Source organism: Myxine glutinosa, chromosome 8 (assembly GCF_964187855.1).
Source record: "Myxine glutinosa chromosome 8, kmMyxGlut1.1, whole genome shotgun sequence".
NCBI classification, from domain to species: domain Eukaryota; kingdom Metazoa; phylum Chordata; class Myxini; order Myxiniformes; family Myxinidae; genus Myxine; species Myxine glutinosa.
The window spans coordinates 145,179,628-145,197,700 of NC_136268.1; the positions used below are offsets into that span (position 1 = coordinate 145,179,628).

At 43.4% G+C, this 18,073-nt stretch overlaps 1 protein-coding gene across 5 annotated transcripts in view; it reads left to right on the forward strand.

Annotated features, from left to right (window-relative positions):
- The window catches only part of LOC137432967 (calcium-activated potassium channel subunit alpha-1-like), a 258,054-nt gene extending 241,870 nt beyond the window's left edge, over positions 1 to 16,184 (forward strand). For 4 of the 5 annotated variants that reach the window (XM_068125315.2, XM_068125316.2, XM_068125319.2 and 1 more), the window contains 4 exons: positions 379 to 573; positions 3,215 to 3,333; positions 9,218 to 9,457; positions 14,185 to 16,184. In XM_068125315.2, the coding sequence (XP_067981416.2) occupies positions 379 to 573; positions 3,215 to 3,333; positions 9,218 to 9,457; positions 14,185 to 14,206 (576 nt within the window). In that variant the 3' untranslated portion in view covers positions 14,207 to 16,184. The remainder of the gene's footprint in view (positions 1 to 378; positions 574 to 3,214; positions 3,334 to 9,217; positions 9,458 to 14,184) is intronic. The other variant, XM_068125317.2, reaches the window with a different exon arrangement.
- Positions 16,185 to 18,073: the final 1,889 nt, after the last annotated feature.

Consider the following 18,073-nt stretch of genomic DNA (forward strand, 5'->3'; position numbering starts at 1 on the left):
CTCTTCCCATCTTGTCTCCCGCTCCCTTTATGGTATGTTTTGTGTGTCCGTTTCTTTTTTTTGTGATTGATGTTAGCTCTTACATGAGCCTCGACCTTGTATACAAAAAAAAATAAAAGATATGTTGGATAATACACTTTCAGAGAAATCACCTGGCCAAAAATTTAGGACAACCCCACACACTTAGGATTGTAACGAAACAAATATTCAAGTATCAAGTTGAGGTAGCATTCCACTCGAATGAATATCCATACAGAATTGGGGCAGACATCATGCTACGCAGTTTTCCTTACAATGTTAGCTGGCATCATGAAATTGCCTTTATACCTTTGCTACCACTGCTAAACAGGAAACACTTTCCTTTTCCACCTCCCTTAGACATATTTCAATGACAACACATTGACCTTGATTCGCACTCTGGTTACCGGTGGAGCTACTCCAGAACTCGAAGGTCTTCTAGCTGAGGAAGCCGCACTGCCAGGAGGTTACAGTTCACCAGAATCCCTTCGTAGGAGAGATCGCTGTCGGGTGGCACAACTGGCCTTGTCTGATGGGCCATTTGCTGATCTTGGGGTGAGTTAGGGAGTCTGTTTAAGAGCATGATGGCTAACATACACTACACGTCCTTCACTGCCAAACAAACCCAGCTACACTTAATAAATGTTCAAACACCTCAGCTCAATGTCGTATTCAGCGTCGGAAGAGCCGTTTTTATTTAATTGTGGGAGACAATGTTGTTGCTGACAGGTCGTGCAGCATTTTGCTGTTATGGGACTCGGTCTATACCTCACTGAGTTAGGGGGTTATATTTTTATTCAATCAAACTTAGCTTAGTCACAAGTAAACGGCTTTGCAGTTTGTCTTCCTGATGAGGCTAAATAAGGGTGAAACCGGTCAGCGGCTCTGCATTCATTTACTTCTGGAGCGGTTCTTTCCCTTTAAGAGACTGGATAACATCCAATCGCTCGTCGAACATAACTGGTGTAGTTTCCCTCTAACCAATAAGCGAAGGAAAGAGGGGTGGGGCAGTGCGTCTCAGGAGGTTTTGTGCATGGCCTGACGAAAGATGCTCTTACAGTGTTTTCTACTGTTTTGCCTCCTTGGAGTGTCGAAGTGCGCGTACTTGTACTTGTACTTGTACTTGTAGTTGGCAAAACCCAACAAGCTGCAAGATCAGGCTGCATCCCAAATGCACGTCAATCAGTGCAACGTCGGGCGCTACATGCACGGCCCTCTGCCTCACCAAAGCTGCCGGCCTCAGTTCGGTTCTCACTCCCATTAAAGTCATAATCGGTGCAGTTCCCGATCCCACAAAACTCGGCCTCTCTCTCGTCCTCAACTGATTGAACTTTGCCAGAGGGAGTCGCAAAAGTTCGGGCCTTCTCTCCCGGCAGTATGGGGTCAACAAATCCCACCAAACTGCAGGGCCAGGCCGCATCGCAAACGCAGTTGAAACGGTGTGATACTGGGTGCCTCATTCACAGTCCTCATTCCCATCGAAACTGCCGTTTTCAACTCGGTCTTCACTTCACATTTCACTGGGCTTCTCTGAAACTGTTGTATTTGATGCCGCTCTCGATCATTTCCATCGCAGGCAAGAGTGAGGAGCCAAAACATGCTGCATCGCCCTCGCCGCCATCTTGTTGGTGTGTGTGTGTGTGTCCAGGTCAAAACATTTTTGCCATTCATCTTTCAGCTAACCTTTATTGTGAAAATATGGGGAAACTTAATCAATATTTTGGTCAAAAGGGCAAAGTCAGAGTGGGTGATTGGGTCAAAATATCAAAGGGCAAAGTCAGAGTGGGTAATTGGGTCAAAATGGCAAAGGGCAAAGTCAGTGGGTAATTGGGTCAAAATGGCAAAGGACAAGGTCAGAATGGGTAATTGGGTCAAAATGTCAAAGGGCAAAGGAAGTGGGTAATTGGGTCAAAATGTCAAAGGGCAAGGTCAGAATGGGTAATTGGGTCAAAATGTCAAAGGGCAAAGTCAGTGGGTAATTGGGTCAAAATGTCAAAGGGCAAGGTCAGAATGGGTAATTGGGTCAAAATGTCAAAGGGCAAGGTCAGAATGGGTAAGTTGGGTCAAAATGTCAGGGCAAGGTCAGAGTGGGTAATTGGGTCAAAATATCAAAGGGCAAGGACAGTGGGTAATTGGGTCAAAATGTCAAAGGGCAAGGTCAGAATGGGTAATTGGGTCAAATGTCAAAGGGCAAGGTCAGAGTGGGTTATTGGGTCAAAATGTCAAAGGGCAAAGTCAGAGTGGGTAATTGGGTCAAATGGCAGACAGGGTGGGTAATTGGGTCAAAGGGCAAAGTCAGTGGGTAATTTGGTCAAATGGCAATGTCAGAGTGGGTGATTGGGTCAAAATGTCAAAGGGCAAAGTCAGTGGGTAATTGGGTCAAAGGGCAAAGACAGGGTGGGTAATTGGGTCAAAGGGCAAAGTCAGTGGGTAATTGGGTCAAATGGCAGTCGGAGTGGGTAATTGGGTCAAAATGTCAAAAGGCAAAGTCAGTGGGTAATTGGGTCAAATGGCAAAGTCAGAGTGGGTAATTGGGTCAAAAGGCAAAGTCAGTGGGTAATTGGGTCAAAATGTCAAAGGGCAAAGTCAGAGTGGATAATTGGGTCAAAATGTCAAAGGCAACGTCACAGTGGTTACAAATAGGCCCTCTTAGTCCATCATCAGCGCGAGACGGTCGTGTTTTTTATTTGCTTCCGAGTTTCTTTATTTACCATTTGAGCTTTTGTTATCAAATTTTCAAGAAACCCTTATTATGAGAATATGGAGAAGACCAATTAATACAATTCCCTTTTTTTTTAGCTGTTGTTTTCGTCAAGTTTTTTTTGAGTACAAAGTGGATGCGGATGGACTTTGTATCTCGGGATGCTTTCTAGTTTATTCTGCCTTGTGGACTTCATAAAGATTCTACTGTACCTTTTGTAAAGTGTAAATCTTTTGATTCCTATGTCCTGATGTTTCTATAATGGGAGTGTAGACATTATCACTTTGCTCCTTGAGGATCCTTTTCTCATTGATAATTTATGCTTCCTTTTCCCATGAGGGGGTTTTGATGGTGTCTCCAATGGGAAAGCGATTAATAACAAAAGCAGTGTCTAATGGAATCTCAAAAAAAATATTATTATTACTGTCATCATAACAGGACCCTTTAGACTTTAGAGTATTATTATTGACAAGAGGTGTGTGCACGTGTGTGCAGGAAGGTGGCTGCTATGGTGAACTCTTCTGTAAGGCATTGAAAACTTACAGCATGCTGTGCTTCGGGATCTACCGTCTGAGGGACGCTCACCTTAACAACAATTCCACCTGCACCAAACGGTGAGGGCTGTGAGGAGACGAGCAAGTAATGGCGTCGTTCATTATATTCGCTATCCTGATCGCGTACAGACCTGAATGCTAACTAGAGAGTTCATAGAACACACATTACCCTGGTGCATGCTTGAGAAACATTGGCATGGGCGGGGTCTGTGAGCGGAAATTTTGATTGGTTGTGATGACGTAAAATGACATATTTTGTCCAAGTACTGCTAAACAGAATGGTTTGAAAGTACCAATAAAGGTGATTTGTGTTTTACAATGTTCAAGTATATAACTTAATTGAAATTTTAAAAAGATTTTAAATGTTGTAAAAAAAAAACAACATTTTTCGGAACTTTACCGCCGTTGGTGCAGTGTCTTTTACACCACCTTATTTAACTAACACATGGCATTAGTTCTTCGTGCCTGTTGTTTGTGAAAAACAGTACGTTTCCTGTTTGGAAAGATTTTCAATTTTGTTTTACTGCCAGACAGGAAGACAGACTAAACAAATTATCTCACGCCTCTCTGCGCATGTGCGATCGGGGTGAATCCGGAGACAAAGTACTGTTAAACTACAAGTTTGTTTTCTAATTTGTATTCAAAATGTACCAAAAAATTGAAAATAAGTTGTTCCTCGTTCATAAACTGATGTTTGTAGACAGATAGACATGAACCAAATGCTTAACCCCACTTTTCATGTCACGTGTGTGGGCTTATAATGATAATAAGAGCAATGATATGAGCTTGTTTACAAGGAATTTCAATACATCAATACAGGGATGTAAAATGTGCGCTGAGTGGGTTCATCAAAAATGTAATGGTCTGAGAGGGTCATTAACCAGTGTGGCAGCTACATTCAAATGTAAGGTGTGCACAGAGGGAGCTGCAGATGGAGGAAATGTTGAGTTGGATCTTGGAGACGGCGTGAAGCTGGAAGGTGTGAAAACATTTTGCTACCTCGGAGACATGCTGAATGGAGAAGGTGGATCAGACTCGGCAACGGTTGCCAGAGTGAGATGTGCATGGAAGAAGTTTCGGGAACTGAGTGGCGTGCTGATGAGGAGGGGAGTGTCGTTGAAGATGAAGGGAAAGGTGTATGCTGCATGTGTGAGAAGTGTTATGATTTATGGGAGCAAGACATGGGTAATGAACGTAGAGCAGCAACGAAGGGTGGAAAGGGTGGAAATGCGAATGGTTCGGTGGATGTGCGGAGTATCGTTGAGAGAGAGGAAGACAAATGGTGAATTGCGAAAGATGATGGGAATAGAGCCTGTGATTGATGCTGTGAAGAGGAACAGGTTGAGATTCTTTGGTCATGTGTTGAGGAAGGATGAAAGTGACTGGTTGAGAAGAGTGATGGAAATGAATGTATAAGGAAGTAGAGGACGGGGAAGACCGAGAAAGACTTGGCTAAAGATGGTGGAAGAAGAAATGCGGGCAAGAGGGTTAACAAGGAGAGATGCAGAAAATAGGGCAAAATGGAGAAGATTGTCATGGGGACCGCAAGGCTAACCCCCGCTCTAGCAGGGAAAATGGCCTTAAAATGCATGTTGTTGTTGTTGTTAATTGAGATAAATTAAATAAATGAGGAAGGAAATGAAGGATTAAAGGAGAGATTTTGTAAAATAAATAGGATAAAGATAGGCGTGCGAGGAAGAGAGGAAACAAGCATATATATATATATATATATATATATATATATATATATATATATTGTCAGAATAAGGGTCAACGGTGTGTCAGAATTCGGCCATGTTTATGGAAGTTATATGATCATGGCCCCTTATTATTTCTTTTGCTCTACCCAAGATATTAATAAATAGCACCGCAAAGCGGGCGTAACCCCTCAGCCCATGCATGGTGGAAACCAATTTCAAGATGGCTGCCGTGGCGGCCATATTGAAAACCGCAGCGCACCCATTTTCGAAAGGAACCTTCCTCTACGCAACCCCAACAAACACTGCAAAAATGGATTTAATCGGACGAGCCGTTCTGCTTGAAATTGACGGAAACCAATTTCAAGATGGCTGCCGTGGCGGCCATATTGAAAATCGCAGCGCGCCCATTTTCGAAAGGAACCTTCCTCTACTCAAGCCCAACACACACTGCAAAAATGGATTTAATCGGACAAGCCGTTCTGCTCGAAATTGACGGAAACCAAAAGTTGACGGACGTCCGGATGGCTACCGTGGCGGCCATATTGAAAATCGCAGCGCGCCCATTTTCGAAAGGAACCTTCCTCTACTCAACCCCAACACACACTGCAAAAATTGATTTAATCGGACAAGCCGTTCTCCTTGAAATTGACGGAAACCAAAAGTTGACGGACGCCAGGGCGACGCCTGTGACGACAATACCCCTTACCCCAATTTGGGCTGAGGGGTGAAAATAATATGATCAGCATGCCAAGAAACCCAGCCAGTCAAGGTAAAACACGTATTCTAAAGATTAGCAATCTACCTGTCAATTGCTGCACAATATTTGAGGCTTTATTACCCGTTATTGAGGCCAATAAACGACTTCCCACATACCACATGCGTACATACCTCCACTCGCTGCCAAACATAGGAGCACCATCGCCTTGAATCCCCGGAAGTATTGACGGAAAGAGAGTGGCATTCATATGTGTGGGCAAATTGCACGCCCAGATACCTCAGATAGCAGAGCACTGGTACGGTTTTCCAGAGGACCTGGGTTCGATTCCTGGTCTGGGCATGTAATTTTCCCACATATATCAATTTAATGATTAGTCGTATTTCCCATTTTCAACTCCTTTCATTCAGTGCATCAAGGATGCAAATAAGTCAAACAAACAGATGCTTCCCAAATTATATATGATTACATTAGGTTTCCAAGTTGACAGGTGGGAAGCCTATTATTATTTTAGGATCATTATTATTCTAGTTCCGCTGATTTTTGTGAAATGACTTTTGAGAAAAACTGTTACAGCTGGCTACTCAAATTTGCACATGTTTACAGCACAACCTTTGAGCTTGATCCTGAGGATTTTTAGGGGGGAGAGGGGAATTTTGTCCCAAACATAAAACAATCTTCTTCTCCAGAACTACTAAATCAAATGCCATGAAATTTGGCACACAGATTAAGAACTCCTCGGCAGTAATGATTTATGAGTTTGAAGCTTCCACTCTAAAAACTCTGGAAACTCGCTATTGGTCGAATAATTATGTTACATTTACTGTAAATCACAAAATGCTGAAATTCGACAAAAGTAGCTTACTGTATGTAGTTTGGCCTTTGATGCTGAATGGGCCATAAAAGGTAACATACTTTATCTATTTTTCCTGCTGTCGATGGATTTGAGTTTCGTTTCCCAGAAAACATATGAATGGAGCTCCGTGTGGATGGTTGGAAACCGAGTACTGCTCGCAGTACTAGTTATTATTATTATTATTATTATTATTATTATTATTGTTGTTATTATTACCTCCGCCACTGAAGGTGGATGGAAGTTATGTTTTCACCCTTGTTTGTTTGGCTGTGAACAGGATATCACCAAAAGTTTGGACGGATTCAGACGAAATTAGGTGGAGAGGTTGGGTTATTGAGGATGAAAGGATTTTATTGTGGTGAAGATCTGGATCCGGATCTGCATCTGAGAATGCTTGAAGTGATTCTTCACCATTGAGAGATATTGCCAAAAATAATATATAGCACGATATCTCAAAAAGTTATGGACAGATTCGGACGAAACTTGATGGAGAGGTTGGGTGTGTTACAAGGATGAATCTATTCAATTTATGGTGAAGATCCGAATCCAGATCCGGATATAGAATTAAAAAATTGAGGTTATTTTTTTTTATTCTTCACCTTTGAGTGATTAAAAATTTAAAAAAAATTATAAGTGATTCTTCATCATTGAGTGATAGGACCAAACACGATATACAACATACAGACTTGGCATTTAATATGGAATTTTTTTTTTCCTTGACTTGGGTTTACTTTCTGAACTCAGTATATCAATCTGGTGAGTTTCTTTTACACTTTGGTGATTTATTTGTTAAAAGAACCATGTCACTGATTGTCTGTCGCAGCAAGAAGTCAACAACATGATTATATCACAAGTGGCGTGGCAAAATGTACGGACAGGTGCATTTGATGATTGGCTTCACAGTCGGGTATACAAGGGTTGTTGCGTTCTGTATTAGTGGAAAACAACTGCTGCACGTCTCCAAAAGTTATTGCCGCTTCCTCTGGAGATGGTCCGTCAACTCGACAATGCTGTTTGTCATGGAGTGGTGGCCTTACGAAATTATAGCATGAAACAGCGTGCTATTGCTCGGCAGTATGGCATCACTCAAGGTCAGGTGTCAAAGATCCTGAAACGAAATGCTCAGAGGGGTGTCCCTACTCCAATACCGAGGCCAGGACGTCCCTGCAGAACCACAAGGAGGGATGATCGCCATCTGCACCGGTTAGTCCGCAATGGCCGTACCAAGTCAGCTAATCGGCTTAGGGCTGAGTGGCAGCAACTGACAAATGTGCCTGTATCCAAAAGGCTAGTCAACCAACGACTGGTTCAAGCAGGCTATCGTGCCAGGCATCCCCTGAGAAAGTCACGCCTGACCAGACAACACGGCCAGCGCCGATTGCAGTGGGCCAGAGAGCACCGTCAATGGCAGCCAGGATGCTGGAATCACATGATCTTCAGTGACGAGTCTAGATTTCTGGTCTATCGTCAAGATGGCCGCATCCGAGTGCGCAGACAAGTGCATGAAGCCTACAACAAACATTGTATAGTGCCAAGAGTCCAAGCTGGAGGTGGTGGGGTGACTGTTTGGGCTGCTTTTCATGCAGGGGGCAAAACTGACCTGGTTGTTCTGAATGGAAACCTGAACCAGTTCAAGTACAGGGCCATTCTGGAAGAAACATTGCTTCCATTTGCTCGTGCAGCCTTTCGAGGAAACTTTGTCTTCCAAGATGGCAATGCACGGCCTCATCGTGCTTGCATGATCCAACACTTTCTTGCTGACCGTGGTGTAGAGCATATGGAGTGGCCTGCCATGTCCCCGGATATGAATCCGATAGAGAACTTGTGGGCAGAATTAACGCGTCAAATCGACCACTTGGACCAGCAGCCGACCTCTGTGCGTGAATTGCAGCAGGCTATTGCCACTGCATGGCAAGCGATTCCAGTCCAAACCTTGGCAAATCTCGTGAACAGCATGCCTCAACGTGTACGTGCTCTCCTGAATGCTCGTGGGGCTTACACGAAGTACTGAACTGTAATTTTACTGTCCGTAATCCCAGTCGTAATTTAACTTTTGTTTTTGTTAAAAATTTTTTTGGCTAATGTGCAAAATAAAGAGATACTTCTGGAAAACGTACAGAAGTTTAACACAGTACTGTCCATGAATTGAGTTCGATATCAGTTTACATCACTTTCAAGGATCAATTTATTTGTTTCGAAATGTCAAATGTGGTTTTTTGTTTCTTTTAAAGGTCACATTAACAAAATCTAGAATAATTTCAACATAATTCCAATGAACTTTTGGTTCTAAGACATCTTGAAAAGTAAGTTCACCCCCACAAAAAAAATATTCCATATTAAATGCCAAGTCTGTATTTCAAAAAGTTGTGGATGACTTTGGACAAAACTTGGTGGACGAGTTGGTTAGGCGACAAGAATAAACCGAATAACTTTTGGTTCAGGTCCGAATCCAGATCCAACCTATCAGTGGGATACAAAACATAAACTGTTCAGCCTGGTGGAGATATGCGCTCTACTGATTGCCATTCTAGTTACTTTTCTTATTATTACTACTACTGGTATATTAATTATGCATAATAAACTACAAATGATCAATGACTCAAATTATCCCTTGCTTCACTTTCAAATCTCCCATATGTCGTTTTCTTTTTCCCTTCCCCTTCCTCTTCCTAGATACGTCATCACAAACCCCCTTTATGAATTTGAACTCTTCCCGTCTGACCTTATCTTCAGCCTCATGCAGTTTGACTGCTCTGGCGTCGGGGGCTTTGCTGCGTTGAGGGCTACTAACCCTGTGCCCCCATCGCTTCCCCCTGCTCGCCGACCTCCTGCTCCATTGCCATTATCTGCAGGAACGACCGCAACAGCCGTTGGAAGCCGCATTGCACGGACAAAAGGACGGGACAAAACGAGGTAATCGATGAGCGAATCGTATATGGACAGTATTTGTGTTTTGGAAGAAGAATCAGACTAAATTGTGTAGGATTGAATAGTGGAATGGAGTCACAGAAGAAAATGGAAAAATAGAAGTCTAGATACAATCAAAGTACACCACCACCATGCCAAATAAATAAATAACAAATCTTCCAGCATGCGGCACATAGAGACGGCATTGGAATGGAGCGGAGTACAATAATTGATTAATTGCATTATTAAAATAAATAAGTAGTAATCGTAAAATAATTAATTTCTTAATCAATTGGCTAATAGCATACCTAAACCACCAGTGTTTCATCCGAAGCTGTAATTTTTAGAAAATTAATTAAACTACTAATTAATCAAAAATAAATTAAGTAATTAATTGATTAATCAATAAATAATTAATTGATTAATCAATAAATCAAAAATTTCCTTTATAGCCACATCACTTGGTCACTGTCCTGTCCAAATATCAGCTTCCTAGCTCAAAACATATGTGTTCTGTACCGTCCCCCAAACAGTGATGACTCCATCTACATTTCACTGTCTGACAACATGGACCAACTTCTATCCACTCATCACAACTCTCTCTTCCTCATATGTGGTGACTTCAACTGTCATCATGCCACCTGGTTGGGTGTGGGTTCCTCTCTCACCAGTCATGGCACCTCAGCAAAGGACTTCTGTGACTCATTGGGATTGACACAATCTGTCAATTTCCCGACCCGGATCTCAGTCAATGGAGCATCTTCTCTTCTGGACTTGGTTATGACTAACTTCCCTGAAAATGTCTGCTGCTCTTCTTCTGCTCCAATCGGCTCATCTGATCATGTGCTTGTCAAAGTGGACATCTCTCTGGCCATTCTCAGAGAGCCTCCTCAGCGTCGACGAGTCTGGCATTTCACTCAGGCCGACTGGGACGGTCTTCAAGCAGCCATCAATCGTCTGGATTGGTCTCCCATCTACACTGCCACTGACATCAATTCTTCCTGGGAATTCTTCCAAAGCAAACTGATCTCTCTCATGCACAGATTTATCCCATCTCGCCTTCAGTTGTCTTACCCTTCCTCCCGTCCATGGTACACTGAATCTTGTGGTGAGGCAGTTTCCCTGAAACAACTTGCCTTTGCCTCTTGGAAGGCTAATCCAACTGAAGGCAATCTCAGTTCCTTCCACCAAGCTCGGAACAAGTGTGTGTCTACCCTCAGGAGTGCCAGGAAGCACTATCTCTCCTCACTCAAGAATGAACTCTCAAACCTGTCTCCTTCCTCCAAATCCTGGTGGCATCTGGTGAAATCCGTTTCTGGTGTTTGTTCCCCCTCCATCCCCTCCCTTACCTCAAATGGCCACACAGTTGACATCGCACGTGACAAAGCCGAATGCCTCAACTCTGTGTTTGCCTCAAAATCCTTAGTCCCAAACCCATCTCTCTCTGTTCCCACCTTTCCCAGTCGAACCCAACTGCTCCTGGACGTCCTTCTCTCCTGACAAGGTGGAGGAGTTTTTGTCAAACCTCGACTCTGATTCTGCAACTGGACCAGACGGCATCAGCCCACGGGTCCTAAAATCCTGCTCTGTCGCTCTATCTCACCCTCTCTCTGTTCTTTTCACCCTCTCTTTTGCTCAAGGTCATCGGCCAGCATCCTGGAAATCAGCAAACATTACCGCTTTACACAAAAAAGGTGCAAAAAACAGATCCTTGCAACTACAGACCAATCAGCCTGCTCCCAATTATCAGCAAAGTCATGGAATCCATCATTGCTTCGGATATGAAATCTTTCCTCTTCTCCAATGACTTGATCTCTGATCATCAATTTGGTTTCAGACCAGGTCACTCTACTCTGGACATGCTGCTTCTGCTGTCTCAACAATGGATGGAGGTCCTCAATGCCAAACAGGAAATCATAGCTGTCTCCCTTGACATATCACGTGCCTTCGATACGGTCTGGCACCCAGCTCTGCTCACCAAACTCTCCTCCTATGGTATCCATGGAAATCTCCATGCATGGCTTGCGGACTTCCTCTCTGGTCGTAGTCAACGTGTGGCCCTGAATGGATTTCTCTCATCTCCCCTTCCTGTTCAGGCTGGAGTTCCCCAAGGCAGTGTGCTGGGTCCTGTGCTTTTTCTGGTCTTTATCAATGATCTCTCCGACTCTCTGGAAAATCCTCTCTATCTCTTTGCTGATGACTCCACTCTCTGCCGCTCCATTCCTCTTCCCTCAGATCGGCAGTCTGCAGCCTCCTCACTCTCTGAAGACCTGGACAAAATCACAGACTGGTCAAACAAGTGGAACATGTCTTTCAATCCTGACAAATCTCACACTCTTACTATGTCTCTCTGAAAAGATCGACTGGACAACCCTCCCATCTACTTTCTCAACAATCCTCTCCAAGAAGTTCTGTCGCTCAAGCTTTTGGATCTCACTATCTGCCATGATCTTTCTTGAGAAAACCACATTTCCAAGCTGGCCTCCAAAGCCAGTCGCTGACTGGGCATCCTCCGTCATGCGAAGTCCTTCCTAGGCACACCTGAGCTCCTCACCACATACAAGGCTTTCATCCGCAGCTCAATGGAATACTGTTCTCCCCTATGGGCTGGTGCTCCTGCCTCACACCTTGCTCAGCTTCACGCTGTTGAATCCAAAGCTTTCAGAATCATTGGAATCTTCCGCGATGAAGCTATCTCTGAGGGCCTTTCACTCACTCACCGCAGGCAGGTAGGTGGTCTTTCTGTCTTCTACCGACTCCTCTCCGGCCTTGCTTCCCCAGCTCTCTCTGTGCTCTGTCCCCCAAATATTCCTACAGGTCGCACAAGATCTGCCAGCCACCCCCTGATGGTTAAACTGCCGAAATCTCGGCTCTCTGCTCACCTTCACTCTTTCATTCCTCTTTTCTCCCGCCTCTGGAACAAACTCCCACACTCACTTCAATCACACTCCTCCCTCCAGGTCTTTAAAACAGCTGTTCACCACCATCTCTTATCTTCCCCCATCCAAAACCTTGATCTTTTCTACCCCCACTAATTCACCCCAGATCCACCTTGTTTGAAATTCCAACTTCTTTCCTGGAAGTCCTGGCAGTGTCCATATGTTTTATACCTCTCCCACCCCCCCCCCTTCCCATGCCTCCCCCCCAAAGCCCTCTTCCTCCCACAGTTCTCTCGATGTCTCCATGTCTCTTGGTCCCTGCTCTCAAATGTTGTGTTTGTGTCCTTCCCCCTCTCTCCCCATCTTGTCTACCGCTGCCGATGTTATTTGTTTTATGTGTCTGTTTGTCTTTCTGTGTGATTAGTGTTTGCTCTTTCACGAGCCTCGATCTTGTATACAAAAAAAGAAGAAAAAAAAAAGAAAAAAAAGGTGCCTGAGATATTGTGCAGATGAGAAAGAAAATAAATAAGTGATTAATAATGGAAATAAATAAATAATAATAGTAAAATAATTAAAGTATTAATCAATTGGCTAATAGCACCGTTAATCCACCACTGTTTCATCCGAATGTATTCCTTTTTGAAAAGTAATTGATTAAATAATTAATCGATTAATTGATTAATCAATCGATCAAAAATACTTTTTACAGCCAATTCACTTGGTCACTGTCGTGTCCAAATATCAGCTTCTTCACTCAAAAGGTGCCTGAGATATTGCCCAGATTAGAAAGAAAATAAATAATTACTCAATCAATACTAAGTGAGTAATTAAATAATTAATTAATGATTAAAAATACCAAAAAAAAACTTTTTTTCCAAAGCACGTGCTCAGTATTGTACCCAAATTCCAGCTTCCTAGCTCAAAGGATTGAAAAAAAACAAAAGATCGAGTGAAAACCGAGTACTCCCTTTCGGCATGTCTTATCGCCGGGCCTCCCTTCGGTGCCCGGCGATGACGTCATGCAGCGTCTGGAGATGGAATAGGAAAGGAGCGGTGTACAATAACCACAAAGTTTGCAAAATTGTCTTGGGATCATAAATGATCACATGGCATTGTACGTAACTGAACGACAGGTACTTGTCTGATCACTTCTCTCTTTTCACTTTGCTCGCAAGGAGTGGAAAAGCAACACAAGGTAAAGGTTCTGAGAAAGATTTACAAAATCTTTTAAAGATACAAATGTTTTCCTTCAAACCGATGAACAAGCTCTATTTCTGACTGCATGTTCTATCCAAAGCTCGTGCTGTTTTTCACTCGTTAATTTATTTGTCTCCTTCCTTTTTTATCATACTTAATATACTTTTTCCCCATTCAGATCTGAATTTTATCAAGCCTGATGTTGGCTTAGTGGTTAGGGTGCCGGCTTGGGATACTAGGATCCTGGGTTCGAATCCCGGTCAATCACTGAATTAACGCCAGGGGGGTTGACTCAGCCTGTCATCCTTCTGAGGTTGGCAAGTTGAGTACCAGCTTGCTGGGATGAATGATCACGGGGTGTACCCCAATTTAGAATAGGTACACTGTATCCCTGTGCATCGTTAGAGGCGACCAAGGGTTGGCGTCAGGAAGGGCATCTGCCCATAAAAACATTGCCTCAAAACAGGGAACCATGATTGTCATGGGGCCCGCAGGGGCTAACCCCCGCTCTAGCGGGGAAAATGGCCTTAAAACGATCATTCATTTATTCATTCATATATTCATTCTTCCTTTTTTATCAGCTGTTTCCTTCTTTCATTAACAGATATTTCAATGCTGTGTTTATTTGCTCTCACCCTTCACGACTTTTCCCAACAGAGCGACTTTGGGCAACCGATGAGGCCGAAGGAACCAGAGCAAAAGCAGCTGCGGCCTCGGTTCCAGCTGGTCCCTCCTACCGGCCTCCAACTGCTCTCATTCCTCCAATCCGAGAGAATGAAAATGAAGTTTGAATGCAGGATAACGCTGCCTCTTTTTTTATCCTCTTTACACTTGCCATCATGTCCTCCACATTTTGCATTCGTCCCATTTTCATTCTCAACCTCATCCATCAGCATTTCGTTCTCCCACATTCTTCAAACCATCCTCCTCAGCCTCACTTACACCACCTCTGCATCAACACCTGCTCTTACCTTGAGCTCTTTCTCTTCACAATCTACGTCTGTCCTGGGTGTGAAGTTCGTCATGTCGGTGGCTCAAGCTTTTTGTTGTATTTGTGACAAACGTTTTAAAAAGAATTGTGCCTGGGTTTGTGAATGGCTCAGGGCAGACTTCACTTGAAGGCACAACCCCCAAGTAAACACAATAAGACCTCAGACATGTTTTGGTTGTAATAAGGAAGTTTTGCCGCGAGATCTTTTACCTGGAGATGGACCCGAGTTTATGAATTTTTTTTTTCTTTTATGATCGTTTGAGGTATTTCGTACAGCAGTCTGTGACTGGATGCAAAGTTTCAAGAGTTCATTTCCAAATTGCTTGTTAGTCTATCTTTTGATGCTGTGAGTCTTCTTCTTCTTTTATATGCAGCACAAGGCTGAGGGTGAGGCTGTGCCATGGATGCAGTGCCCCCTGTAGTTTAGGGCAGGAATTTGGAATTTGTTCAGGGTGTCGGCGATAGCTTGTCAACTCTTCACGAAGGACAGCGTGGGATCTTTAACGTCCATCAACCAATCCTGGCAGATGGGATAAACAATGTAAAGACATGGAATTTTGGGATGGAGGGAGTATTTCTCAGCTCGAGCAATAGAAAAGATGTTACTTCATTGCATTATTGTTTTTGAAGTTAATTTTAATTTATTGCATTTTGAAATTGGAACTCTTTGTTTTATCCTTTGATTTCGAAGAACAGATATCTACATTTTAGTAAGGGATGCTGTTTCAAAAATTTAGCCTTGTTTTTGCATCCATAATATGTAGATGGCCCCGTATTAATGGCCGATTAATCTTATGCATCCCATAATTTGGGATTTTCTGAAAAATTCCGAGGACATTTTCTATCAACGCAGACATTTATAGTTCCAATACTACTGTAACATTTAATATTTTGAATAGCACAATGACAAATAATATCAAGGCAACGTTCTCATATCAATAGCTACGATGGGGGGGGGGGGGGGGGATCTTCGGAAATATATCACCAATGCCCTCGAGTTCATTTTAATTATCCCAGTAGTTAGAACATCAAAGTGCATAAGGAGATCCGAATTTGTAGCGAAACACATCGAAACACATTATCATTTCTGAAGTTTCAAAACGTGGAGACCTATATAGATAGGTTCACAAGAAGCTAGTCATAGCTCGGATATGTAAAGTGTTCATGATCCTTTGCATTTTAAAAAAGTGTATTTAGATGAAATAATATCTAAATACGGCTCGCGGAACTCCAGGTAGAAGGACGTTGTACTTTTGATGATGTACTATATGTAGTATTCTCACCTATGCCCACAAGAGACAGCAGTTCACTTTCAGTTGGTGGATATAGCACAAGGTACGTGCTGCTTCGTGGAGCTCAGGTGTGCATCGTAGACCTTTTACTTGTGATAATGCCAAACACCAAGATCCCAGAGCCAAGCACTTCAAATCTGAGTTTGGTTTGGGCAAAGGGATTGTTCTTATATTTTAAGCAGGTGACTGCAGTGAAACTTTGGCCACAGTTCCATGCAAAATGTAGACTTTTGTACATAGTAAATGTAATTTTAAGCATAATGAGTCAAGTTTTCACATTGTGTGAGTCTGGGTGTAGGATTATTTCTTAGTGTCAAAATGCGTTCATGTCTGTTTCTTGTTCTGAAGTGTTCAGTAAAGTATTTTCTTTCCTATTTTCAGAGGTTTGTTTACTGTTGCATTACAACATTGAAATACCTGTCAAGAAATACTTTAGATGATGATTGAAAGTGTTCATGGATATATATATGTATGTATATATATATATATATATATATATATATATATATATATATATATATATATATATATATATATATATATTGTCACGTGACTCCTCTCGGTTAATACCGGGAAATCACGGATGAGCAAATCGAGCGTTAATGAGGTGACGATCAATGGCGGACTTTCCTATACAAGTGCGGGGGGAAGAAAGGACAGGAAGAAGCGGTGCTCTTACCTGTCGGTCCCGCACTGCCGCCTTCAACCCTGTGGAAATAAACTCAAGCAGGAACGGGTTTAGAATTGTTTGGGAAAATAATACAAGAGTTCATTTAATAAATATCGGGACAGGAAAAGAACGCGTCGGTAACTAAATCCCCCTAAAATGGAGCGCTCCCACACACAGACATCGAAAACACACAAAGGAAGATATAATTTAAAAGAAACATTGTGTTTTGCGTGGTGCGGCTTCTCTCTGTCTGCAGACAGAAATTGTCCGGCTTGAGCACCGTTGTCCAACGCGGCTCCAGTTGGCGTGAAGAAGGCCTCGCCGCACCCCCGTTCACTAGGCCTTGACATGACCTTGTTCACGCTCCACTAGGCCCACCGAGCCACCCGCTCGCCCCGATCTCATCTGCTGGCGTGCCACAGGCCTTCCGCGCGACTCAAACAGTCATGTACAGCTCGCTCCTCAGCCATGTTGGGCTCCGTCCATGCGGAATCATTCGCTTGTCCGGAACCAAGATGAGAGACTTGACGGCAGAGGAATGCACAAAGGGCAACAGAAGGGAAGAGCCTCCAAATTGAAGAGAACATCCGGCCACAAAGGGATGGAAAACGGAGAGAGAAAATGTCCGCCTGCAAGACGTTTTACCAGCCGTCTCGTGACGTCAGCTCTCCTCCTTCTCTAACCAGTGCATCGTTTCTTGCTCGCCCCTTGTGTCCTCCACTCCCATTGGCCGAGCGCTTCACGCTCTTGGTGTCATCCCATCAGTCGGTGGCCAATCAGTGTCTCGCTTCCTTCACCTTCCTTCCACCAATCATGGGGAAGCTTCTTGGCGTGGCTCTCGGCCTGCCTGTTCGATGTTTCATTGTATTGTCAGCGTAATGCGCGGCCGCTTCCTGTTTGTTCTTCCAGTAAGTCGTATTGTGAGAGGGAAGTTTTTATTAATGTGTGCGCTAATGGGGCTAACTAATGTCTATTGGTGTGTTGCCATACGGGACAAATGGATGATCACAGAGGGAACGACGTACAAGATAATTAACATAATCCCTACAACGACTTAACATGCCCCATTTCTCGTAATGGGGACGAAGATACACCTTAATCCGAACAAACCGCCAAAACAAACTTATTACAGGTGAGGTTCCCTATCACGAGTCGAAGCACCTACCTATGCAGATATACTTGAATCCATACATCCCCCTACCCCAAAATTCATAACAATATACTAGTGGGGTCACCCATTGGAATCCCACGGGCATGGATGTGTGTGACATTTGGACATATTGAGTTAGATGCTGCACCTGCACATTCAGTTTTACAAGATGGATACTGGCAATTTATCAGAACCTACAAATGATGTAATTGACACAATTTATTTACTTCTGATAACATGTGAATGCATGTGCGTGCACATGGGAAATACAGTTTGAAATGTGTAATTACATCTCATGTAAAATGTGACTTCATGAGCTCAAATCCTCTCGCTCCCCGCCCCCATCTCTCCTACATCACACACACACACCACACACAATGCACAGGGGAGTGGGTGACACACACATGGGGGAGTGGGTCACACACACATGGGGGAGTGGGTCA